This window comes from Delphinus delphis, chromosome 9 (assembly GCF_949987515.2).
Source record: "Delphinus delphis chromosome 9, mDelDel1.2, whole genome shotgun sequence".
NCBI lineage: Eukaryota > Metazoa > Chordata > Mammalia > Artiodactyla > Delphinidae > Delphinus > Delphinus delphis.
The window spans coordinates 70,231,709-70,258,106 of NC_082691.1; the positions used below are offsets into that span (position 1 = coordinate 70,231,709).

General features: G+C 39.9%; 1 protein-coding gene across 2 annotated transcripts in view; it reads right to left on the reverse strand.

The window, feature by feature from the left end:
* DOCK4 (dedicator of cytokinesis 4) overlaps positions 1-26,398 on the reverse strand; it is a 482,641-nt gene that overhangs the window by 141,349 nt on the left and 314,894 nt on the right. For both annotated transcript variants that reach the window (XM_060020742.1, XM_060020741.1), the window contains exons 16-17: positions 24,509-24,615; positions 2,242-2,398 (exon numbers count right to left, since the gene is read on the reverse strand). In XM_060020742.1, coding sequence (XP_059876725.1) covers positions 2,242-2,398; positions 24,509-24,615 — 264 coding nt within the window. The remainder of the gene's footprint in view (positions 1-2,241; positions 2,399-24,508; positions 24,616-26,398) is intronic.

Here is a 26,398-nt window from a genome sequence, read left to right on the forward strand (position 1 = left end):
GCAGGCTCAGTGGCCATGGCTCATGGGCCTAGCCGCTCCGCAGCATGTGGGATCTTCCCGGACCGGGGCACAAACCTGTGTCCCCTGCAATGGCAGGTGGACTCTCAACCACTGCGCCACCAGGGAAGCCCAAAGATCTTTTAAATAGGGGTATTATCCTGGATGATTTGGTGGGCCCACTCTAATCACAGGGGTTCCTAAAAGATGGAAGATGGTTAGAGTCAGAGAGATTTGAAGATGCTATGCTGCTGGCTTTGAAGATGGAGAAAGGGGCCAGGAGTCAAGGAATACAGGTGGTTCCTAGAAACTAGAAAAGGTAAGTAAAAGGATTCTCTCCAAGAGATTTCAGAGGGAATGTGGCCCTGCCGACACCTTGATTTAGGCCCCATGTAACTGACTGCAGACTTTTGACCTCCAAAATCGTAAGATAATAAATTATTGTTGCTTTAAGCCAATAAGTTTACAGTAATCACTACAGCAGCAACAGATAACTAATACAAGCTGAAATAGTCTAATGGAGACAATCAATTAAATGTGAACTTAGACTCTATAACAGACACACAACTAATCCACATGGGATGAATAAAAATTCCACTGAAGGGAGTCACTAACATGTTGATTTTATTATCTTCATAACCTCCATGGAGTTACACTGTTCCCACAAAAAATGCCTGAGGTAAATGCTTTATAGTCATTATAGAGATCTGTCAATGAAGGTTTTATTTAAGTAAAATCATTAACCACTGAATACTGATAAAGTCTGGTATAATGACATGACTTGGCAATAGCTACTTTCAATCAGATTTACTAAAAATGAATTACGTAGTTGATTTTTAAAAATATTTCCCAAAAATACTTTTGGAAGGGGAGAAACAAAACCCAAGATAAATGTGAAAGAATCATTTGCAATTTGCCAACTTCTACATAAATACAGTAGCAATGCATGACAAATTGAGGGGTATCTTAAAAGTGGTCATTATAACAATGCCACAATTTGCTTCTTTTCTCATTCCATGTTCTAAGAAAAGAAATATATTTCTTACTATGTGACACAGAAGAAAGAATTAATAACACAAAAGTTTAAGCACAGGAGCATTTTTTGACACAATACAGGGCCCTGACTTAGGATGGTTTGACTTAAGATTTTTTGACTTTACATGGGTGTGAAAGTGATATGAAATCATTTAGAAACCATACTTCGAATTTTGAGTTTTGCTCTTTTCCTGGGTTAGCCACATGCTAACACAGGTACAATACCCTCTTGCGATGCTGGGCATTGAGCCCCAGCTCCCAGACAGCCACGTGATCTCGAAGGTAAACAACCAACACCAGTTACAACCATTCTGTACCTGTACAACCATTCTGTCTTTCACTTTCAGGACAGTATCCAATAAATTACATGAGATATCCAACACTATTAAAAAATAGGCTTTGTGTTAGATAATTTTGCCCAGTTGTAAGCTAATGGAAGTGTTCTGGGCATGTTTAATGTAGGCTAGGCTAAGCTATGATGTTTTGTAGGTTAGGTGTAATAAATGCATATTCTACTTACCTTATTCAAGTTACCATGGGTTTATCGGGATGTAACCCAATCCTAAGTCAAGGGAGAGCTGTGCCTTATTATGAACTGATTCTCTTCAACATAATGAATCTGATTTTATTAATATGGCATTCAGGATGCTTTCCAGAAGGCTTACATGGCAACCATGAAGAACTCAAAAATGTTTAATTTGCTTCCTTCATTATAGACAATGTTTTCACGACAGTTTGCCAAGGAGAAGAGCTTGCTTTATTAATCATAACTTGCTAAACAATCACTGACATAAAAAGTAATGCTAGAATAGAAAAGCAATATCCACCTAATTAAACAAAAAACAGCCTTCACTCTAAAGTCTGCAATTAGCACTGTCTATGGAGCTATAAAGCAAGAGAAATTAAGGTGGTGGTAATCCTGGTCTTTTTTTTTTTTTTTTAAAGTAGCTGGGTTTGACGGTTTATTTTGAAGAGTTGTGTACTTGGGTTCCGATACTGGGATAATTCTATAGTCCTTAAACTACATGTATTTAAGAGATCATTGGGTCACAACTGTTTTCACATTATTGGAAATCACAAACGGAAAGATCAACATTTTTTCTAGTGCAAAGTTATTATACATAACATTGATGTTTATTGAATATCCTATCAAAATTCACATGACTACTTAAATACAAGGGCTTTCAAATAAAACAGTATTATAATTACCGTTTTGTGTGAGTTTTGTGGAACAGAGAAAAGATGTTATCCAAAAAGACTCCTTTGTGGCCTTCATGGCTTGATTATTATTCCCAAGGAGAATGCCCTTGGAAAAAGGAAGTTTGAGGTAGCGGGTAGTATCCTGAAGATTTGTGTTTTCTTCACACTGCAAAAAATATTTTAAAAAATGGGATAGGGGAGAGAAGAGACCTCATGAGAATTATTAAGCATGATATCCATCTCTAGTGTTTATGAACTGGGAAATATTCCAAATATTATTACAAATAGAATTTGGCTTTTAAGTAAAATGCAACAAAAATGTCTAAGAGGAATTACGCACGGATTTTGGACTCAGACCCATTTGGGTTTGAATCCTATCTCTGTTACTTCCCACACAAGTAACTGTATCAAGTTGTTTAACCTCTTGTGATTTCCATTTTCTCTCTCTATAACCTCATTGTGCCGTCATGAGAATTAGATTACATAAGGCCTTTATCATAGAGCCTGAAACATTGGAAGTGCTCAAGAAATCATACTGCAGTGACCATCGCATTTAAAAAAAGTGCTTACATTCTTCCCACATCTCCTCTGAGGCGGATATTAAACAACTCCTTACTTTGAAAACTGGCAATTAAAGGACTCTGTATTTCAGGATAATCTAATAGCTCCACTATGTTGAGAAGTCTCTACAGAAAATGCCAGCCAACAAATGTAAAAGGAATTATAGGTTTTAAAAAATACAGTTTCATATTCCTAGTGTAATTCTTATTTTAGTCAATGATTGTCGCTAAGTGCTAAAACCAGCAGGAAAACTGTTGATGGGGAAATGAACATTCATATGACGCCACACAGGTTACCTCCTACTGGCCAGACGACAGACAGATGTCTGTCACGACAGATGTCTGTCAGGACAGATGCCCGTGGGGGGACTGGGTTGTCAGCCCTCAAACGCAGGGCAATGCAAAGAAACACATCATCATCTGCAATGTGTTCTTACAAAGCTGTGGAACCTGAATCTGTTACACCTACAGGTTCAACTTCTACTTCACAGGAAATACGAGAGACAGAGCAACATGCTGAATGTTAGGGGGAAGCAACCAGACAAAGCCAGAGGCAGCACTTTCTGTAGGATGCTTGGCTTTGTACCTTCAAGTCAAGTTTTGTGAAAAAAAGGATTGTTCTAGACTTAAGAGATAGATAGCCAGATACAATGTAATGGTCCTGGATTTGGACAAACTTGCTGAAAAGGATTTTTTTTTTTGAAATGTATACATTGACTAAGTTCTAGATGAGATTAAAGAAAAATTAATGATTGGAAAAGTCATTAACTGAAAAAAGGAAATTAAAAAAATATATATAATGAAGCAATCTAGATATCCTTCAGTACATGAACAGATAAACTGTGGTACAACCAGAAAATGGAATACCATTCAGTGCTAAAAAGAAGTGAGCTACGAAGCCATGAAAAGACGTGGAGGAACCTTGATGCACATCACTAAGTGAAAGAAACCAATCTGAAAAGGCTACATACTGTATGATTCCAACTCTGTGACATTCTAGAAAGGGCAAAACTACGGAGACAGCAAAAAAGATCAGTGGTTGCCAGGGGTTTGGGGAGTAGGAAAAAGGATGAACAGGCAGAGCACAGATTTTTCTAAGGCAGTATGATATTATCATGATGGATACATGTCACTATACATTTGTCCAAACCCACAGAATATACAAAACCAAGAGTGAACCCTACGGTAAACTATGGACTTTGGGTGATGATGATGTGTCAGTGTAGGTTCACCCTTGGTAAAAAATGTACCATTCTGGTGAGTGATGTTGCTAATGGGGGAGGCTCCGTATGTGTGGAGGCAATGGGTGGAAGGGAAATCTCTGTACTTTACTCTCAACTTTACTGTACACTAAAACTGCTCTTTAAAAAAGTCTATTAAAAATATGTATCATTTGGGTAAACGAAGTCCATACAGAAAAACATTCAGAAAGATATACACTAAGGGGTGAACAGTTGACATTGTTTGGGTAATGACAGTCTGGTGTTTTTATTTTATTTATCTATATACTGCTTTTATAATGAAGGTGATTTTATATTAAAATTCTGAGAAAAAATATTGTAACAGATACAGAGATGGTATAGCTTAGCTTATTTTGAGTATAAACATAGGAACCTTATTTCTTTAAATATTTTCAAGGCTAGTGTCTTGGGAACAGGTAGGAAATTAAGCACGGAATCCCTCTGGTTTTCTAGACTACTCTGTGTGAGTTACAAAAAAATTTTAATAATAAATCTTTAAGAAAGACCTCTCTAACAAGTTGAGAGAAACAGAATCAGAATATTACACGATGTTCTTCCCAGCACACCTGTCCAGTAACGGGAGGACCAACACACACAATAAACAGCCTCCATAACTCTCTTCTCATGTTATGACTCCAAATGCTTTCTTTTATTACTGCAAGATATTTCATTTAGACAGAAGAATGCATATATAGTTTAAAGAATAATTATAAAGTGAACACTTCAGATGCTTTCCTGAGAAAAAGTGCTTAGGGAAAGTAATGTTCTGGAACTTGGGGTCACCGTCCCCTCTCCTCAATCCTGTTCTTGGTATCAGGGCTTGGAGCACAGCAAGCTATAACGTGAGTCACAGCAACCCATACTGGACCTATTTCCTGCCTGGATCTGGTCTATGGGGTCAGAAACATGCTCTGGTCTGCCATCCCCAGCCTGACTTATGCTCCATTTGTCGAACCATACCTCCTATTGGGACTGAAGTCTCATGCAAACCCAGTCTAGACACTGTCTAGCTATTTCCAGACCTCCTCCCCAGAAGCTGGAGTATGCCCTGGCCTGGTATGCTCCATTTGTTCACAGAAATCCTGCCCCTATAGATAGATCTCTTAGCTCCCTTCCCTCCAGCTAACTAGCTGCCTGCTCTTGAGCACTTCTGGAAGCCCCTTAGAATTCCTGCTTGCTGAGCTCATATAGTTCAACTGGCAGTCAGGGACCAGTCACTGCTGTGTCGTGTCCATAGCGGGCACCGTGAATAGAAGCCTTGGCTGCCTTCACTGGGGCCAGTCACTGTGGCCAGGTCAGTGTCACCTTTTCTAGTTCACTGCACTTCTCTCCCAGCCTGGGGGACCAAGACCTCAGCATCGGAGTCTCTCTGATTCCGAGATGTGACACCTTGAGAGCTTCTTACAGCTAAACTCTATCACCCTTACTCAATGCAAAACACAGTAACTAATACAAACATTACTCTGGACACAAAAGTTATCTGAAGACCTTGCACCAACAATACTGGTGTGCATATGTGTGTGCTGTGTGTGTTGCTGTTGGTGTGGGGAGCAAGTGGGGGGTGGGTGGGTAGGAATTCTACCCTTAAATTCAGTAAAGAAAAGTACATAATTACCCTTTGGTCTCTGTGAACCCTTTACTATAATATTTACCAGGAGTTCAGAGCTGTTTTTTTTGTCCAGTAAGAGTCAAGGCCATACGCTAGGTATGGGGTTAGAGTTTTAATCTATTTCCAAAGAACTTAAGTGGCCTGCAGAGAAAATCTCATGGCCTATCTTTTCTTGTCCTCTGAGGTTTTCAGCACGCACCCATAACACATCACACAACACTGGAGCTTTTAAAGGCAATCCAAGCAACCACCATTTAGGCTAAGCACTCTGTGTGTATTTTCTTATTCTGATAATAATCCTATGAGGTAGGGCATTGTAACCTCGGGAGCTTATGTGATTTCCTCAATATCACAGTATTAGTAACTATCAGAGCCAGGATCTGAACCAAAGTTTGTGCTTACAACTACTATACGACACAGTAGTTATGACAACAATGACTCTTCCAATGACTCTTGTTTTAACCAGATTTTGAGTTTTGCTATAACAAATTTAAAATGTATCAATTTATAGATAACATACTGAATGGTGGGTATGTCTAAGAAAGACCCCCCCCCCAAAAGTTCATTTTTCAAAAAAAATGTATGTTTGTGGAAGACACCCTGGGAGAGAGCTTAGAGTGGTCTGTGGATCTGAAATAGTTTCATACATGAAATGGCTATGAGTCCTACAGTGAAATGGCTAGTTGACGTTCTGAAACCACTCAGGGAGCAAAAGGGATCACGTGATCTGGATGCAGTGGGGAGGAGGGGCAGGTAAGAGCAGAGAAGGCATGACATGGGAGACTGGAAACACAACAGGTGAGATAGAGATCATTCGCTCAGTCACTTGATGAGAGAGAATTTATGGAAGAGAAATGAGGTTGAAGATCAGTGAAGAATAGAAATGGGTTCCAGAAGACGGGCCTGTAAGGCAGGGGCAGTGGTCAGCAAGGGTTTAAGCCAAAAAGGTTGTCCAGACTCTTAAGAGGAAATACACAGCTCACCAGCAGAAGCCAGGGAATGAGCAAGAGTCAGCAGTGAATCCCTCGATTCTTCTGCCGGGTGGGAGAAGGGTCTGCACTGTGAGAACCACAGCACGGACGGGAGAAAACAAACAGGAATGAGCAATCTCCTTCCAGCTGGAGGGCTAAGAGTTAATGAAATCAAGGAAATGGAGCTGGTAAAGGACAGCATGGGGCTGCCTGTGTTTTAATTGGAAAAACAGTACAAAGGAGTTGTGGCTGGGTGTCTGAAGGCCTGCGAATCTGAGCAATGTAGGCTCGACAGCAAGAAACTGCAGTTTTGCACAAAATTACACTGCATGCAGTTGATAGATGGTTTTGTCACTGCAGTGGAATCCAGTCACACCCCTAAACTACATGGAGGGTTAAATGTGGATCACTTGCATTCCGGGGAACACTTGGAACACAACTGATTTGGTGTTGGCATAGGGACGATTTTTTTCATCAAATCCAGTGCAGGCATGGAACAAGGCAATATGGATATAAGAATAAGGACTGTCCTCCCTGTCCTCCTGCGACAGACACAGACACAGCTGAAGTCTTCCTGGCGTTATGGGAGATGTATGATGACAGAGAGATGAGGGAACGATTCACTGAGCCATTCTTTCTAGGAGAGACAAGGCGACATGACCACAGCCTCTTGAGGCTGCTACTGGATTGTGGGAACAAAACAATGTCATTGTCGTAGGAAAGGACAATTCTCTGTGTTTGCTTTGAAAGGCTGGGATCTGTGCAAGTCATTTTAAAATGGCATGAAGTTAATTTATTACAAATTAGAGAAGAGGGAGAATAAAGCCAGCCCTTTGCTTTACTCGACATGAATCAGATCTGACAGGAGGGATGTGTTCCCTCAGATTCTTACAGAAGAGTTAAAATGCAGGCTATGTGGCAGCAGGAGTAGCCTCTGTCTTCTGTGAGATTATATAGCATGGTCACAGTCTATTTCTTTGTCCAGAATTAAAATCAGTTGGTACAGCATTAAATGTTGCATCACACCCCAGGCTACTTTTTGACCACTGTCCTAGGCACAAGAAAGAGATGCAATGGTCAGTCATAGACACTCTTCCAGAAATGTGGTATCTGCAATAATGCAAGCTATGTGATTGAGAGAAATAAATTAAAAATTTCTTCAGAAATACACTGGTACAGAGATTCATAGTATATTAATCAAATTAAGGGGCCTGTAATTTGCAGGAAGTAGAGAATTAAATTAAAAATGATAGCAATTTAGACAATCCAGTTGAAACGATATATTGCCAGTTAATCGAACCAGTTGTGGCAGCAAAATACCCTCTTCTGGGGATACTTTCAATATGATTCGTCATCCTTAATGTCACTACTAAACATTTATTAAAGTCCTACTATTCGACAGTCCTTTAATTCGGTATAAGGAATGTAACAAGGAAATAAACACAGTCCCTGTCTGTGAGGGCATTCCATGCCTGACCTCTGCATTCATCTGTTAATACTGATTACAAAGCTGTAATAAAGATCCCTGGATTCCAGCTCTGCCAGGGAAGGGAGGGGAAACCTTATGGGAAAGAGGCTATCTGACCTCAGTCGCAAAGAGTAAGGCTCGCCAGGCAGGTAAGGGAGAGAAAGGCAGGTTATGTGGAAGAAACGATACATAGAAAGACACCGGAGGAAAACCGTACATATGTAAGACTATGGAGATATGGCAACTCAGTGCAATGTGGGATCCTGGATTAGATCCTAGACTAGAAAAATAACATTACTGGAAAAACTTGTGGAATCTAAATAAGTTTTGTGTTAACAGTATTATACCAAGGTTAATTTAGTTTCAATAAATGTGCTATGGTTATGTAAGATGTTAACATAAGGAGAAGTTGGGTGAAGGGTATATGGGAATTTTCTGTACTATTTTTGCAACTCTTCTGTGAGTCTAAAATAACTTAAAAAACAACTGTTTTTAAAAGTACAGGTGTAGTCAGACAGCTATATGTAGTTTAGTGTGGCTAAAGGCCGTGATTCTTTTCAGTAGCAAAAAAGCCTTGGGACTACCGTAAACATCTTAAATAAAAACTCAAGGTGATTCTGACACCTGGTTTAAATTCCCTAGATTAAACTACTACCAAGGAGGGCTTCCCTGGTGGTGCAGTGGTAGAGAGTCCGCCTGCCAATGCAGGGGACACGGGTTTGTGCCCCGGTCCGGGAAGATCCCACATGCCGCGGAGCCATGGCCACTGAGCCCGCGCATCCGGAGCCTGTGCTCCACAACGGGAGAGGCCACAACAGTGAGAGGCCCGTGTACCGCAAAAAAAAAAAAAAAAGTACTACCAAGGAGGGATGTGGCACTGACTGGTCGTGAAACCAAGCATTTAGATATGGGGATGAGTGTGAGAAGTCAAGAAAAACTGCAGGGTTCTGTTCACCGCAGGAGACGATGGAGATGGCATAAAGAACTTAGTTTTGGACAAGCTGAGTTTGAGGCATCTCTGGTGAACCGACCTGAAGGTGTTCAGTAGGCTGGTAAAAGTTCTGGGCTACAAGCCCATAGCTGGCTGTCAGCAGCAGAGATGCGGCAGGTTAATCCACAGAAGTGCATGAGATGGTGTCCAAGGATTAAATCCACGATAGCACCAACATTTAAGATGCAGATAAGATATAAACTAATATATATATATAGGATGGATACACAACAAGGTCCTACTGTATAACACAGGGAACTATATTCAATATCCTGTGATAAACCATAATAGAAAAGAACATGAAAAAGACTGCGTGTATAGCTGGGTCACTATGCTGTACAGCAGAAATTAATACAACATTGTGAATCAATTATACTTCAGTAAAATTTAAAAAAAAAAGATGCAGATAAGAGAGAAGAGTACTCAAAGGAGAAGAAGGATGAAACTAAGGTGAACACTGGAATATGGGATTTTCAAGAAGGGTAATCAATAGTGTTTCATGCTACAGGGAAGTCAAATAAGGAAAGATTTAGAAAGGGTCCAGTAGTGTTGGCCCCCGCGTTAATGTTAGTGACCTCAAGGGAGAAACTTCATTTGAGCTGTGGGGACAGAAACAGCCTGAGGAACAAATGGAAGAGAGTGGCGGGAAGTAGAGACAGTGAGTAAAGACTGGCCTTTCCTGCAGGTGGCTGAGATGGGAAGGGAAAAGGCAGTGTGGTAGCTATTACAATTTTGTTTGTCTTTAAAGAAAGAGGCTTGAGCATGTTAAAAAATCTGAGACTACTGCCAGAAGAGAGGAAACATAGCTGCAGGAGCAAAAGCAGACATTGAGAGGAGCAAGGTCCCAGGGGACTCGGGAGGGAGGAAGATCCTGAGGGAAGCAGGTGGAAGAATCAGCCTTGGAGGGGAGGAGTCTTGCCCCATCCCCTGAGACAGGAAGCAGGAAGGAAGGGAAGGATGCAGATTAGTTTGCAGATGGCAGAGGAGAGAACACAGGAAGTTAAGGAAGTTCCTGTCTGATGGCTTCTGTTTTCTCTGTTAAGGACACGGGAAGCGGTGAGGTAGGCAGAATGGCACAATCTTGTCGATAGCTCTTGTGGGGACTGAGAGGGGGAGCTGATTAGTCGGCCTGCAGTGTGGATGGTCCTGCTTCTATACCCATCAGGCTGATGCTAACCTATAGGAACTGTATAATTCCCTCCACTAATTAATGTGTAACCACCTAAGGAGGAGTAGAGGAGGGGGCAATGTTGGCAGACTGATCTAGGGCTGGTTTTTACTTCCCATGCAGGTACAGCAGAACTAAAGATTAAGGGATAGCCTGAATAATAAAAAGAAGAAAGTGAAGTCGGGGGGGTTTACTGGAGCAGAATAAGACTGAAAAATAGGTAGAGTATTAATAGAAAATGGGAAGGCTGAAAGGTTGTGGTCAGGATATCAAGGATTTACGACTTTTGATTAGAAGTGGCTCTGGATGACCTCATTCATCCGTGCGTGCATCCGTCCGTGCACCCACGCATGCACGCATCCAGTATTTATTTAGCACACATGGGAGGTCCTGCTGGCTGGGGATGAAGGATGGCCAAGAGAGACCACAGTGAAGCAGAACACAAATGAAGGTCGCTGGAGTGGAAGTGACCAAGAAATAAGAGGAGAGGGCACTGGACAGGTCAACCAAAAGGAGGAGACAACTTTGAACCAGGGGCTAGGCTGACTGTAGGAAAGGAAACAGCCACCCACCACCCCATCCTCCCCTCTTCTTTGCTGGCCAGGAATATCTATACAGGTAGAAGGCAGTAACTAGGACAGGTAGAAAGTTGCAGCACTGTATGGAATGAGCCTTAGGGAGGGCAGGGAAGCTCTTTACAAGAGGGTGGAAAACCAGTATCTTTAAAGGCACTGGGGCATTTAGAGACGTCCAGACACTAGACACAAGGCTTCAGAAGATGAGCCCTCTCTACTCCAGAGGCCACACAGGAAGCTCTCTCGGCAGGAGAGCCAAGGGTTCAGTTGAGACAGAATGAAAGGGCTTCCTGCACGTCACATTAATAGCCTTCAGTGTTAAGACCAAGTCCACTTATGAAATTATCTTAGACTTTTTTTTTTTTTGGCTTTGCTGGGCGGCATGTGGGATCTCAGTTCCCCGGCCAGGGATCAAACCTATGCCCCCTGCAGTGGAAGTGCAGAGTCCTAACCACCGGACCACCAGGGAATTTCCCCATCTTAGCCTTTTTTAGCCTTTTTTTTTTTTTTCCTGTTCAGCTTCTGTGTTCAGTTTGGCATGCTTTCATGCTAAACTTACCAGGTTATCTACTTTTTAATTTAATTTTGCAGGTGTTTACTATTTAATTTCTCTCACAGTGTGTAATAAAACAAGGGTTATATGACCGATTCTCCTATGCCCAAGCCCACGGTGGACAGATGTGTTTCAGGCTTGTCTAAGATCTACTGATCATGGTTACAGAGGCGTCTCTTTCAGAATAGTTGGAGCAGCATGCAGAGTTCTCTGGACAGCAAGATGGGTGACAAACCTATCAGTCTATCTGAATTTTTCAGATTCCTCTCATGTTTTTCATTTTACTTATAAATATAAACATACTCTAGCAAAGGGTAAGTGGAGAGCAACTCAATCTGAGAAATCTACCTCAAAGACGGTAACAAGTGCAGAGGGGCTGTGCTGACTTCCATGGACTAGGTGAGGAACTGGGATGTAGCATAAGAAAATGAAAAGTTGCAGGGAAAAAATATGAGCCACAAAGTGTTTATGAACAAACTTTTAGGGAGCAAAAGTGAAATCAACAAACACATAGAAGACTCTTGCAATCTAGGCCATACATTAACTTAATCCCTTTCCAACCAGGAAACATGATCATCCTCTATTTAGCTGACTTCTTATCTGGCCCTTCTCTTGCTCAGAAGCAATAGATCCCACTCTAAGGGATCAGATTCTCTACCGAGCAAAACCCCAGGCTGGCTGAGTTGGGTCACTTGAGCCATAGTGGTGTTAATGAACAGTAATGAATTTGCAAAACTCCAATTTCTTTAAAGGTAGATATTATTATTATTACTTGTTTATGCATACATCCTAGACCTGACAGTATTTTATTTTTAATTAATTAATGAATTTATTTATTTTTGGCCGCATTGGGTCTTCGTTGCTGCGCAAGGGCTTTCTCTCCTTGCGGCAAGTGGGGGCTACTCTTGGTTGTGGTGCACGGGCTTCTCATTGCAGTGGCTTCTCTTGCTGCGGAGCACAGGCTCTAGAGCGCAGGCTCAGTAGTTGTGGCGCACGGGCTTAGTTGCTCCGTGGCATCTGGGATCTTCCTGGACCAGGGCTCGAACCCGTGTCCCCTGCATTGGTAGGCAGATGCTTAACCACTGCGCCACCAGGGAAGCCCCTGACGGTATTTTAGAACGTACTTCTAAGAACTAAAAATCCTTCACTGGAATAAGTCAGAATGGAGACTTGAGTGCACAGCTATTAACTTTCTATCCTCCTTCTTTGGATTCTCACACTATTCTCCTTAAGAGACTTGACTTCCAGAAAATGAATTATCTTAAGCTCATTATTTCAATGAGCTTAACTTGCTTTTCTTAACTTTAACTTTTCTTAACGTGCTTTCCAGCAGGTAGCTGGCGGGGGGGCGGGGGGGAAGCCAAAAATATCCCTACAAAGTTAAGGAAGACAACAATCCTACCGGAATGCAGCAAAATAACAGAACTTAGTAAGATCAGATACTGTTACTAGCAGGTTAGCAATTCCAAAGACAGGTTTTGGGTTTAGCCATCAAACACTTGGATATATTACTGATGTTCTGAGAACTGAAACGGGACTCTGGAAGCACAAAATCTTTAATGCTGACTAATCAAGTTCTTTCACTTACCTTCCTAAAGCTGTAACATTCAGATTTTTGTAGATTTCAGAGTTTATCTCCATTGAACACTCCTCCAAACTTATTATCAATCATGTAAAGGTGAAAACGACCTTGAAACGGAGCTTTGCCCTTAGAATTCTTTAGCTCTTGCCATAAAGGATGAGTCCAGGTCCTTGCCACACTACTGACTGTTAACTCTGTGAGAACCATTTCCTTAAAACACACTCAGAAGAGGAGTCCAGCCATTGTCACAGAGGGAGACTATCTCAGGCCCAAATTAAGCTATTAAACAGTCTTCAACACAGCAGCTTTTTTTCTTGGCTCACCACAGGATTGAGTCTTTCAAACTAATACCTTACACAAGGAGCAAGTAGATTTTAAATCTAAATAGCCTACTATGAGCCACAGTTATTCTCTGTGTCATATCTACAAGGAGTTAAGGACACTTTATTTAAAAGCATTTTTTTCCGTCTTTCATCAACCTTAGATTTCATAGACAGTATCTGTCAATGAATGACATGGAATATGGTTTATAAAGATCTGAGACAATTAATGTTTCTTCAAAACCTTCCCATTAACAATACTGTCAAGATTTTATGACAGAAGAATGGCCTTTAGTTAGATCAATCTCCATAATTAAATGGTATAAAACAAAGCTAAGTACAACTTTCTGTCTCTTCTCATTTTTACTTTTTCAAAATGAAGATTTTAATGTCTTTAAATGATATGTGCCCACTAATAAAACCTTTAAGAAATGTAAAAATACTTTTGTGTCCAGGAGTCCCACTGGGTCCTGCTTGGTTTCAGTAAGGGCTCGAAGCCAGGCATTTTGCATGCACTTATTCTCCCAGCAAAACTGAGTGCTAACCCTGACTGTTCTGAAGACAGGGAACAGGTTCAGAGAGGTCACTGGGGCTGAAGCCAGGCAGGATTTGGGGGGCACTCAGGATCCTTCTGATGGAGCTCTGCATGTGAAGCCTGGATGCAGGAATTTTCAGAAGAGGATGGTGCTGTGCATGACGGCTCTTTGGCTTGACAGACAGACCCCTGAGTCACAAAGGACACTTTGATGTCACCCATGGATTTCCCCATATACTGCACTGACACATGGCACGGTGTCCTACTTTTCAGAGAGGAGACTGCAGAGGATTCCTCTCTTGCTGCCATTGCTGAGATTTTAGAGGCCACTGCTTTCAAGTAGACTGAAGCTGGGGGCGCCTTCAAGATGGCGAAGGAGTAAGACATGGAGATCACCTTCCTCCCCACAAATACATCAAAACTACATCTACGTGTGGAACAACTCCTACAGAACACCTCTTGAATGCTGGCAGAAGGCCTCAGACCTCCCAAAAGATGCCCTCAGGAGACCTACACCCAGAGGCGGGTCCAAATCCAAAGCTGAACAGCGGGAGCTGCGAGAACAAAGAAGAGAAAGGGAAATCTCTCCCAGCAGCCTCAGGAGCAGTGGATTAAATCTCCACAATCAACGTGATGTACCCTGCATCTGTGGAATACCTGAATAGACAACGAATCATCCCAAATTGAGGAGGTGGACTTTGGGAGCAACTGTAGACTTGGAGTTTGCTTTCTGCATCTAATTTGCTCCTGGTTTTATGTTTATCTTAGTTTAGTATTTAGAGCTTATTATCACTGGTAGATTTGTTTACTGATTTGGCTGCTCTCATCCTTTTTTAATTTTATATCTATATATAATTTTTTTTTTCCTTTTTCTCTTTTTGTGAGTGTGTATGTGTATGCTTCTTTCTGTGATTTGTCTCTATAGCACTGCTTTTGCCATTTGTCCTAGGGTTCTGACTGTCCGTTTTTTCTTTTTGTTTTTTTTTTTATTATAGTTTTTAGCACTTGTTATCATTGGAGGATTTGTTTTTTGGTTTCGCTGCTCTCTTCATTCTTTCTCCTTTTTTATTACCTTTTTTATTTTTAATAATTTTTTTTCTATTTTAATAACTTTATTTTATTTATTTATTTATTTATTTCCCTCCCTCCCTCCCTTTTCTTCTGAGCTGTGTGGCTGACAGGGTCTTGGTGCTCTGGCTGGCTGTCAGGCCTCAGCCTCTGAGATGGAAGAGCCAAGCTGAGGACACTGGACCACCAGAGACCTCCTGGCCCCACATTATATCAATTGGCGAGAGTTCTCCCAGAGATCTCTGTCTCAACACTAAGACCCAGTTCCAGTCAACGACCACCAAGCTACAATGCTGCACACCCCATGCCAAACAACTAGCAAGACAGGAACACGAAACCACCCATTAGTAGAGAGGCTGCCTAAAATCATAATAAGTTCAGAGACAACCCAAAACACACCACAGGGTGTGGTCCTGCCCACCAAAAACACAAGACCCAGACTTATCCACCTGAACACAGGCACCACTTCCCTGCACCAAGAAGCCTACACAACTCACTGAACCAACCTTAACCACTGGGAGCAGACACCAAAAACAATGGGAACTCCGAACCTACAGCCTGTGAAACGAAGACCCCAAACACAGTACGTTGAACAAAGTGAGAAGACAGAGAAATACACAGCAGATGAAGAAGCAAGGTAAAAACCCACCAGACCAAACAAATGAAGAGGAAATAGGCAGTCTACCTGACAAAGAATTCAGAGTAATGATAGTAAAGATAATACAAATTCTTGGACAGAGAATGGAGAAAATACTAGAAATGTTTAACAAGGACCAAGAAGAACTAAAGGGCAAACAAACAATGATGAAGAACACAATAAATGAAATTAAAATTCTCTAGAAGGAATCAATAGCAGAATAATGGAGGCAGAAGAATGGATAAGTGACCTGGAAGATAAAATAGTGGAAATAACTACTGCAGAGCAGAATAAACAAAAGAGAATGAAAAGAATTGAGGACAATCTCGGAGACCTCTGGCACAACATTAAATGCACCAACATTTGAATTATAGGGGTACCAGAAGAAGTAGAGGAAAAAAAAGGGACTGAGAAAATACTTGAAGAGAATATAGTTGAAAACTTCCCTAATATGGGTAAGGAAATATTCAATCAAGTCCAGGAAGCGCAGAGAGTCCCATATAGGATAAATCCAAGGAGAAACACCCCAAGACACATATTAATCAAACTATCAAAAATTAAATACAAAGAAAAAATATTAAAAGCAGCGAGGGAAAAGCAACAATTAACATACAAGGGAATGCCCAGAAGGTTAACAGCTGATCTTTCAGAGAAAGTCTGCAAGCCTGAAGGGAGTGGCAGGACATATTTAAAGTGATGAAAGGAAAAAACCTACAACCAAGACTACTCTACCCAGTAAGGATCTCATTCAGACTCGATGGAGAAATTAAAACCTTTAGAGATAAGCAAAAGCTAAGAGAATTCAGCACCACCAAACCAGCTTTACAACAAAAGCTAAAGGAACTTCTCTAGGCAGGAAACACAAGAGAAGGAAAAGACTTACAGTAACAAACCCAAAACAATTAAGAAAATGGTAATAGGAACATACATATCGATAACTACCGTAAATGTACATGGATTAAATGCTCCAACCAAAAGACAAAGACTGGCTGAATGGATACAAAAACAAGACCCGTACATATGCTGTCTGCAAGAGACCCACTTCAGACCTAGGGACACATACAGACTGAATGTAAGGGGATGGAAAAAGATATTCCATGCAAATGCAAATCAAAAGAAAGCTGGAGTAGCAGGTCTCATATGAGAAAAAATAGATTTTAAAATAAAGATTATTACAAGAGACAAAGAAGAACACTACATAATGACCAAGGGATCAATCCAAGAAGAAGATATAAAAATTGTAAATATTTATGCACCCAATACAGGAGCATCTCAATACACAAGACAAATGCTAACAATGATAAAAGGGGAAATCAACAGTAACACAATAATAGTAGGGAACTTTAACACCCCACTTTCACCAATGGACATATCAACCAAAATGAAAATAAATAAGGAATTACAGCTTTAAATGATACATTAAAAAACATGGACTTAATTGATAGTTATAGGACATTCCATCCAAAACAACAGAATGCACTTTTTTCTCAAGTACTCATGGAACATTCTTGATTTGTGACCCAAGCTATGATCTAGCTTGGGTCACAAATCAAGCCTTGGTAAATTTAAGAAAATTGAAGTCGTATCAAGTATCTTTTCTGGCTACAATGCTATGAGACTGGATATCAATTATAGGAAAGGAGCTGTAAAAAATACAAACACATGGCGGCTAAATAATACACTACTAAATAACCAAGAGATCACTGAAGAAATCAAAGAGGAAATCAAAAAATACCTAGAAACAAATGACAATGAAAACACGATGACCCAAAACCTGTGGGATACAGTTAAAGCAGTTCAAAGAGGGCCGTTTATAACAATACAGTCCTACCTCAAGAAACAAGAAACATCTTAAATAAACAACCTAAGCTTACAACTAAAGCAATAGGAGAAAGAACAAAAAAACCCCAAAGTTAGCAGAAGGAAAGAAATCATAAAGATCACATCAGAAATAAATGAAAAAGAAATGAAGGAAACAATAGCATAGATCAATAAAACCAAAAGCTGGTTCTTTGAGAAGATAAACAAAATTGATAAACCCCTAGCCAGACTCATCAAGAAAATAAGGGACAAGACTCAAATCAATAGAATTAGAAAGGAAAACGGAGAAGTAACAACTGACACCACAGAAATACAAAAGACATGAGAGATTACTACAAGCAACTATATGCCAATAAAATGGACAACCTGGAAGAAAAGGACAAATTCTTAGAAAAGCACAGCCTTCCGAGACTGAACCAGGAAGAAATAGAAAATATAAACAGACCAATCACAAGCACTGAAATTGAAACTGTGATTAAAAATCTTCCAACAAACAAAAGCCCAGGACCAGATAGCTTCACAGGCGAATTCTATCAAACATTTAGAGAAGAGCTAACACCTATCCTTCTCAAACTCTTCAAAAATATAGCAGAGGTAGGAACATTTCCAAACTCATTCTGAGGCCATCATCACCCTGATACCAAAACCAGACAAAGATGTCACAAAGAAAACTACCGGCCAATATCACTGATGAGCATAGATGCAAAAATCCTCAACAAAATACTAGCAAACAGAATCCAACAGCACATTAAAAGGATCATACACTATGATCAAGTAGGGTTTATCCCAGGAATGCAAGGATTCTTCAATATACGCAAATCAATCAATGTGATACACCATATTAACAAATTGAAGGAGAAAAACCATATGATCATCTCAATAGATGCAGAAAAAGCTTCTGACAAAATTCAATACCCGTTTATGATAAAAACCCTCCAGAAAGTAGTCATAGAGGGAACTTACCTCCACATAATAAAGGCCATATATGACAAACCCACAGCCAATATCATTCTCAATGGTGAAAAACTGAAACCATTTCCACTAAGATCAGGAACAAGACAAGGTTGCCCTTGCCCACTCTCACCACTATTATTCAACATAGTTTTGGAAGTTTTAACCACAGCAGTCAGAGTAGAAAAAGAGATAAAAGGAATCCAAATCAGAAAGGAAGTAAAACTGTCACTGTTTGCAGATGACATGATACTATACATAGAGAATCCTAAAGATGCTACCAGAAAACTACTAGAGCTAATCAATGAATTTGGTAAAGTAGCAGAATACAAAATAAATGCACAGCAATCTCTTGCACTCCTATACACTAATGATGAAAAATCTGAAAGAGAAATTAAGGAAACACTCTCATTTACCATTGCAATAAAAAGAATAAAATACCTAGGAATAAACCTTCCTAAAGAGACAAAAGACCTCTATGCAGAAAACTATAAGACACTGATGAAAGAAATTAAAGATGATAGAAGCAGATGGAGAGATATACCATGTTCTTGGATAGGAAGAATCAACACTGTGAAAATGACTATACTACCCAAAGCAATCTACAGATTCAATGCAATCCCTATCAAACTACCACTGGCATTTTTCACACAACTAGAACAAAAAAATTGCACAATTTGCATGGAAACACAAGACCCCGAATAGCCAACGCAATCTTGAGAAAGAAAAACGGAGCTGGAGGAATCAGGCTCTCTGACTTCAGACTATACTATAAAGCTACAGTAAATAAGACAGTATGGTACCAGCACAGAAACAGAAATATAGATCAGTGGAACAGGATAGAAAGCCCAGAGATAAACTCACACACACATAGTCACCTTATCTTTGATAAAGGAGGCAAGAATATACAATGGAGAAAAGACAGCCTCTTCAATAAGTGGTGCTGGGAAAACTGGAGAGCTACATGTAAAAGAATGAAATTAGAACACTCCCTAACATCATACACAAAAATAAACTCAAAATGGATTAAAGACTTAAATGTAAGGCCAGACACTGTAACGCTCTTGGAGGAAAACACAGGCAGAACACTCTATGACAGAAACCACAGCAAGATCCTTTTGATCCACCTCCTAGAGAAATGGAAATAAAAACAAAAATAAACAAATGGAACCTAATGAAATTTAAAAGTTTTTGCACAGCAAAGGAAACCATAAATAAGATGAAAAGACAACCCTCAGAATGGAAGAAAATATTTGCAAATGAAGCAACTGACAAAGGATTAATCTCCAAAATATACTAGCAGCTCATGCAGCTCAATATCAAAAAACAAACAACCCAGTCCAGAAACGGGCAGAAAACCTAAATAGACATTTCTCCAAAGAAGATATACAGATTGCCAAGAAACACATGAATGTATGCTCAACGTCACTAATCATTAGGGAAATGCAAATCAAAACTACAATGAGGTATCACCTCACACCAGTCAGAATGGCCATCATCAAAAAATCTATAAACAATAAATGCTGGAGAGGGTGTGGAGAAAAGGGAACCCTCTTGCTCTGTTGGTGGGAATGTAAACTGATACAGCCACTATGGAGAACAGTATGGAGGTTCCTTAAAAAACTAAAAACAGAGCTACCATATGACCCAGCAATCCCACTACTGGGCATATACCCTGAGAAAACCATAATTCAAAAAGAGTCATGTACCACAATCTTCAGTGCAGCTCTATTTACAATAGCCAGGACATGGAAGCAACATAATTGTCCATCAACAGATGAATGGATAAAGAAGATGTGGCACATATATACAATAGAATATTACTCTGCCATAAAAAGAAATGAAATTGAGTTATTTGTAAAGAGGTGGATGGACCTATAGACTGTCATACAGAGTGAAGTAAGTCAGAAAGAGAAAAACAAATACTGTATGGTAACACATATATATGGAATCTAAAAAACAAACAAACAAAAAAAAACGTTCTGAAGAACCTAGGGGCAGGACAGGAATAAAGACGCAGACATAGAATTGGACTTGAGGACGCGTGGAGGAGGAAGGGTAAGCTGGGATGAAGTGAGAGAGTGGTATAGACATATATACACTACCAAATGTAAAAGAGATAGCTAGTGGGAAGCAGCTGCATAGCACAGGGAGATCAGCTCGGTGCTTTGTGTCCACCTAGAGGGGTGGGATAGGGAGGCTGGGAGGGAGATGCAAGAGGAGGAGATATGGGGATGTATGTATATGTACAGCTGATTCACTTTGTTATACAGCAGAAACTAACACCATTGTAAAGCAATTATACTCCAATAAAGATGTAAAAAAAAAAAAAAAAAAAAAAGAGAAAACTTTCGTGTGAACCACTGAAAAGGAAGAAAAAAAAAGAAAGAAATGTAAAAATAAAGTCGTTGTTAATATTTTAGGACATCCTTCCAAGCATTGCTATGCACACATATACATGTGGACATGCAGTTAAATAATTTTATAAAAATGGTCTTACACTAAATGTATGCATATATAAAATGCTGTTTATCAATATATTATAAACATTTTTCTATGCACATAAAAATTTCCACTAGACATTATTTCAATAACTATGTAGTATTTCATTCATTATATGGATATAACTAACTCATGTATCTAACCAGACCTATGTTATTGGTAATTTAGTTTACTTTCAAGTTTTTCCATATTTTAAGGAATCTGTATTGATCATCGTTGAATCATGTTTGCTTACCTTATCTGATTATCTTCTCCCAATAAATACCAAGATGTGGAATGGCTGAGCCAAAGGATATACACATTTAAAATATTGTATTGCCAAACTGTCCTACAGAAAGACAATACTACTCACATTTCCCTCTATGAATGCAAGAGAGTGTTCGTTTCCCTTTAATCTTCTTTGCCAATTCTCAGTTTTAAAAGTCTTTACCAACCTAATAGGCCAAAAGATTTCCCATTCTTTATTTAACTTACATTTCTTTGATTATTCATATATTTATCTTATATTCTTGCATTTATTATTTTTGAATAGCTTGTTTGTAACATTTAGCAAATTTTTCCTTTTTTTTTTAACTTATTTGTGATAACTTCTGGTAAACTGGGAATAGTCCCCCTTGGTAAGCTGTGTTGCAACCATGTTTCAGTTTATCATGTGTCTTTTAGCCTTGATTATGATGATTTTATCAATAAAAAGGTTTTAAACTTTATTTAGACAAAGTTACACATTTTTTTGTACCTGATTTGTAACATTTGAGAGGCATCATTAGAAAGGCCCTCTTTACCTAAACTTTCTAAAAATGTTCACTCATAGTATGTAGGCTCTTACAGATTTATTTTTTACATATAATCTGGAAATTGCTTTGGTATAAGAAGCAAGGTAATGATCCAGCTCTTTATTTTTCCCTCTAACACGCACTGTGGTCATCTCAACACCACTTATTAGATGGGCTATATTTTTTACCCAGTAATTTGAAATCCACTCGTCTCCCTAACTTTGTTTTTTTCATTCAATTTTTCTTTAATTAATAAATTCCAGGCTGCAATCATCAGGAGGCTGTGCTCCTTCCTTCCATGGCAGAGGAAGGGTAAGCATTATGCTCATAATATGGGTTTATAATCATAACCTGCAAGTGGCCTTAAGCTGAAACTGAACTTCTTGGCTCAGTGCTATGAAAAAGAAAACCATGGCATCAACTAAACGAAAAACGTAAGATGTTATGCTTGGCAGGTATTCCATACCTCTTTAAGCAACAATAACCCTAATCATAAGACAACTCAGCTACTTAGGGTTTTTCTGTGGAGCTAATGCTTCCTGATGGATCTACAGAATGTAGGTCTGCCTCAAATTAGATGATCTACAGATACCATCCTCAGCCTCCTTTGTGATGGAGAAAGATCATTGGGAACCTGCCGTTTAAATTGTTGACGCTCAAATAAATTTTCATAATGCTTTATGGATTGTAATTCTGAGTATTCAGTGAAAATTTGTGGAAGGGCTTGAGATGATTCAAAGCTCTACTTCTGAGAAAAATGGCCCCTGGTAACGGAGTAGAATGATTGTCTGGGAATCAATACCAGTTGGACTCCTAAATGCTCACGTGGAGAAGGAAGCTCTGCTACTTGTCCTCCTGGCATTTTAAGTATATCGGTATCTCTAATTAGCAAGTAAGAATCTTGGTGTTATTCAAACCAGTTTAGAGGAAGTCAACCTGAACTTGACTGGAAACTTAGCACCTGCCCAAAAAACACCCTCTGACCCACAGGTGAGAGAGCCCACATGGTGAAATGCCATAAAGAAGTGATTTATTCTTCTAAATATTATTAGGAAGCTAATGATAACCTTAGCTCTTGCCTTTTCTGTGTGAAGATTTAATGGTATGCAGAGGCAAGATCACAAACATTCATATCAAGTACCATTAATGTCTTTTGGAAAACTGTAGCTGAAGACATTGGCTGTCATGTTACCCATATCACATAAAGGGGCCTCAGACCTAAAGGTGATTATTTTAGATTCTCAGGTGTCTAGTGCATTTAGCTCCTCTGTTTGCTTTAGTGGTTACTCTGTTTTAAAATATTTTTTCTTTGTATTTTAACACTGTGAGCTCCTTTAAGCCACTTTTGAAGTCTAGAGCATGTACGTGTCAGCAATGGAGGGACTTTAACTGTTTTGTTTGCCACTATATTCCCAGTCACTAGAAGAGGGCCTGCCCTGCGGTTTGTAGTCAATGTGTTGAACAAACAATTAGAAAATAAACGATTCAAGAAATATACACATACATATACATACACAAACAAAAACTGCCAGGTGTGTTGTGCAGGGACACTGATTTTATTAGAATAATCCAAAGGTAAAGAAAGTTTTTGTTTGTAATCTCCTTCATTCATTCAGTATATCTTCACCGCGCATCTGCCGCATGCCAGAACCCCTCTGACACAGCTGTTGCTCCTGAAGGGCTCATATATCTACCAGAGTTAAGTCAAGGGATCACCAGACAATCATGGGACAATGTAATGAGGACAATGGTAAGAGGTGTGTGCAGATATCCAGGGAACTCATGGGAGCGCACTTAGCCAGCTGGAAATCCAGGGAGCAGGGGGCTGCGGCGTGGGGACCATTCTCCTGAATAAAGGTTCTGGCCAAGGTGCGCCTCTGTGGATGAGGAAGTGTCAGCTGCGGGGAGACAGGGGGCGGCAGGTGTGCCAGGAGTGCCAGGTGGAGCAGGGGGAACCAGCAGGCAGGAGGTGAGGAACCAGAAAGAGCTGATGTGGCTATGGCATTAGGTAGACGACCGGAAGTGCTGAGAGGTGAAGCAATAGGGAAGAGGCAGCCTGACACATGCTAAAAGCCTGCAATTTTCCCTCTTGGCAATGGGGAGCTTTTCAGTGGGTTTATATCAGAAAGGGGCCTGGTGAGATCTGCACCTTAGATGGGTCACCCTGGCTGGCTGGAAAAAGGACTAGAGGGAGATAAGGTGCAGGTCGGCAGGACTAGTTAGCCCAGGTGAGAGCTGACAAGAGCTTGGAATAGCATGTGCTTACAGAAACAGAGAAACGCAAAGGAGAAATATTTTGGAGAAGATCATGTACTTTAATTCTCTCTTTCATAGTTGCTAGTGTTTTTATTCTATACTTCATTATTACTGGTATTACTCTCCGATAACTTCTAAGGATCTCTTGTTTTGTGAGTTTTCTTTTTGTTGCCTCCTACACTATCCTTTATTCCAAATGCTTTTAATGACAATTCTTGATGCAAAAAATAGAAAGTAACAACCACTAAAGTTGTCATGACAAAGAACAGCCATTTCTCTGCTTGCTTAGCGAGAGCAGCAGACAAGAAAAATGTAAAGCTGACCTTGCTTAATTTGCTTCTGGGGGTATACAGATCTTCAGATAAGAAAGCAGGTATTGGGAGTATTTAAAAATTTATTTGTAAGGTTTATCTAATCCTATCACAGCAAGAGAAAGGACTTTAATGTCACCCTATAGACTTACCCAAATACCTACACTTCAATTAAGATGAAAAAATAAATCATCCTTAAAATAGGTGTTAGAATATGACAGAGTATAGAGACAATATTCTCAAAAGTCACTCTCCCTGTCAGCAATCTTCCAGAAGAGTATCTTTGCAGTCATTTTTTTCTCTTTTCCACAGTGAGGATAAGACAGTGAGCTAATAATTCAGCCCTGTTTTTCACAGCTGCCCCCAGCATCTGACTGACGTTACCTTATGCACAATGAGCTCGTGAGTGCCATCTGGAAGAGTCCTACCATCTTCCTGCATCAGGGGGACAAAGGAGAAGCCAAACAACTTCTTCTCTCCTTTCTCCTTTGCTGTAGGGGAAAAAAAATTAGTCAATTTTTTTGAATTAATTGAAGTATAGTTGATTTACAATGTTGTGTTAGTTTCAGGTGTACGGCAAAGTGATTGTCATATATATATATATTTTTTCAGATTCTTTTCCCTTATAGGTTATTACAAGATACTGAGTATAATTCCCTGTGAAAATCAGTCAATTATTTAAGTGTATGCTTATACAACTGTGTTCAGATACATAGACTGTGACGATGCGTGATCATCAAGAAATATACCCCCCGACACACACACACACGCCAGCTCCTTTTACACAATGAAGAGCAGCTTTTATGATGGGACCTCTATGTACAGTAGCCACCCTCTAACCCCATATTCCTGCCTTATAATCTGCAAGTTACACTCCTTGACTAATTTGCTTCATGGGATTCACTATCTGAAATTATGGTGTTTTTTTGTTTTTTTTTTAATTTGTGGATTTCCTGTTTCTTCTCCTCACAACCTACCCTCCACTCCTGAACATAAGCACCATGGAGGGCAGGATTCTTGTCTAATTAAGTTATTCTACGCTTGGTCTCTCAAAGAATGCCAAGAACATAGTAGGTTCTCAGTAAATGTACAGTAAACAAATGAACGAGTGAATGAATGAATGGGAAATGCAATATTTTGCTTACTCCTCCTGGAAAGGGAGGCTCTCAGCTCTGCTTTGGTCCATGACAGAACTCTCCCTACAGCCACATGTGCAAACACAGAGCCCTACGGAAGCCACCTCCTTGGAATAACACATGCTGAAAGACATAAACAGCATTCTATAGTTTGATAAGAGCTTACTGCAGTAGTATTCTGGAAGTCAGAAATGAGGCAATGAGGTTTTCAGAGGCCTAATTGTGAATTACAACAGCTAGAAATGTCAAGGGTCATTGGCAATTGTTTATAGAGAAGGAAATTGAGATCTTACAGTGTCAGGTAACCTGATCTAGATCTCTTCAGTACCACTGCAGTTCTTTCCACACACCTTCCTTTTCTCCAAGAATGGAGAAAGCATGGAAAGAACCTGGTTTGTTCAACTGGACCCTCTCCTTGTATTTAGACGTGTAGGGAAGAGTTGCAGGGCTGGCAGCCATTATGGGCTGGACGGTTATTCTCTCCCACACAAGTGCGTAAGTAGAGGTTATACTTGATAGAGAAGTCCAGCTTTGGGACGCAGTAAGACCCTCACTAGAGGTGTCAGATATGGTGATCCTGAGGATTAGACAAGAGGCTCTAGCAACAAACACGCTGCTTCTGGCATTTAACCACAGGGATATGGAACCCTGCACAGAAAGCAGTAATGCTGGCTGACTAGCTTAGGCCCCTAGCACGAGGACATCCCTGAAAATGTGATTATAGCAACGGTTCTTCTTTTTAAATCATTGATTTCAACCCCAGAGGTAAACTGCGGAAATATCAGTACTCTTTAAAGTTAAACAAAAGTCACAGCAAAGATCTCTGGGAAGAAATTTCTATGTCAATGAGCATGCTGGGTACGGAACTTATGATTTAGGGAAGACTTATTTACAAATAATTTTCTAAGTTGATTTGACTGTCATTTTGGTGTGGTTTTTGGTATTCAATTCAGAAAGATAAAAAGAATCCAAGATGCATAAAATTAGCAAAGATAAGGAACAAAGCAACAGTTTCCCCCAATTTGCCTTCTGCTATAAAATAAAAATAAATACCAAACAAAGTTTGAAGTGCATGGCCTTTTGTCCTGAGCTATTAGATCAGGATTAATAAACTGAATGGACTGTTATGTATAATATG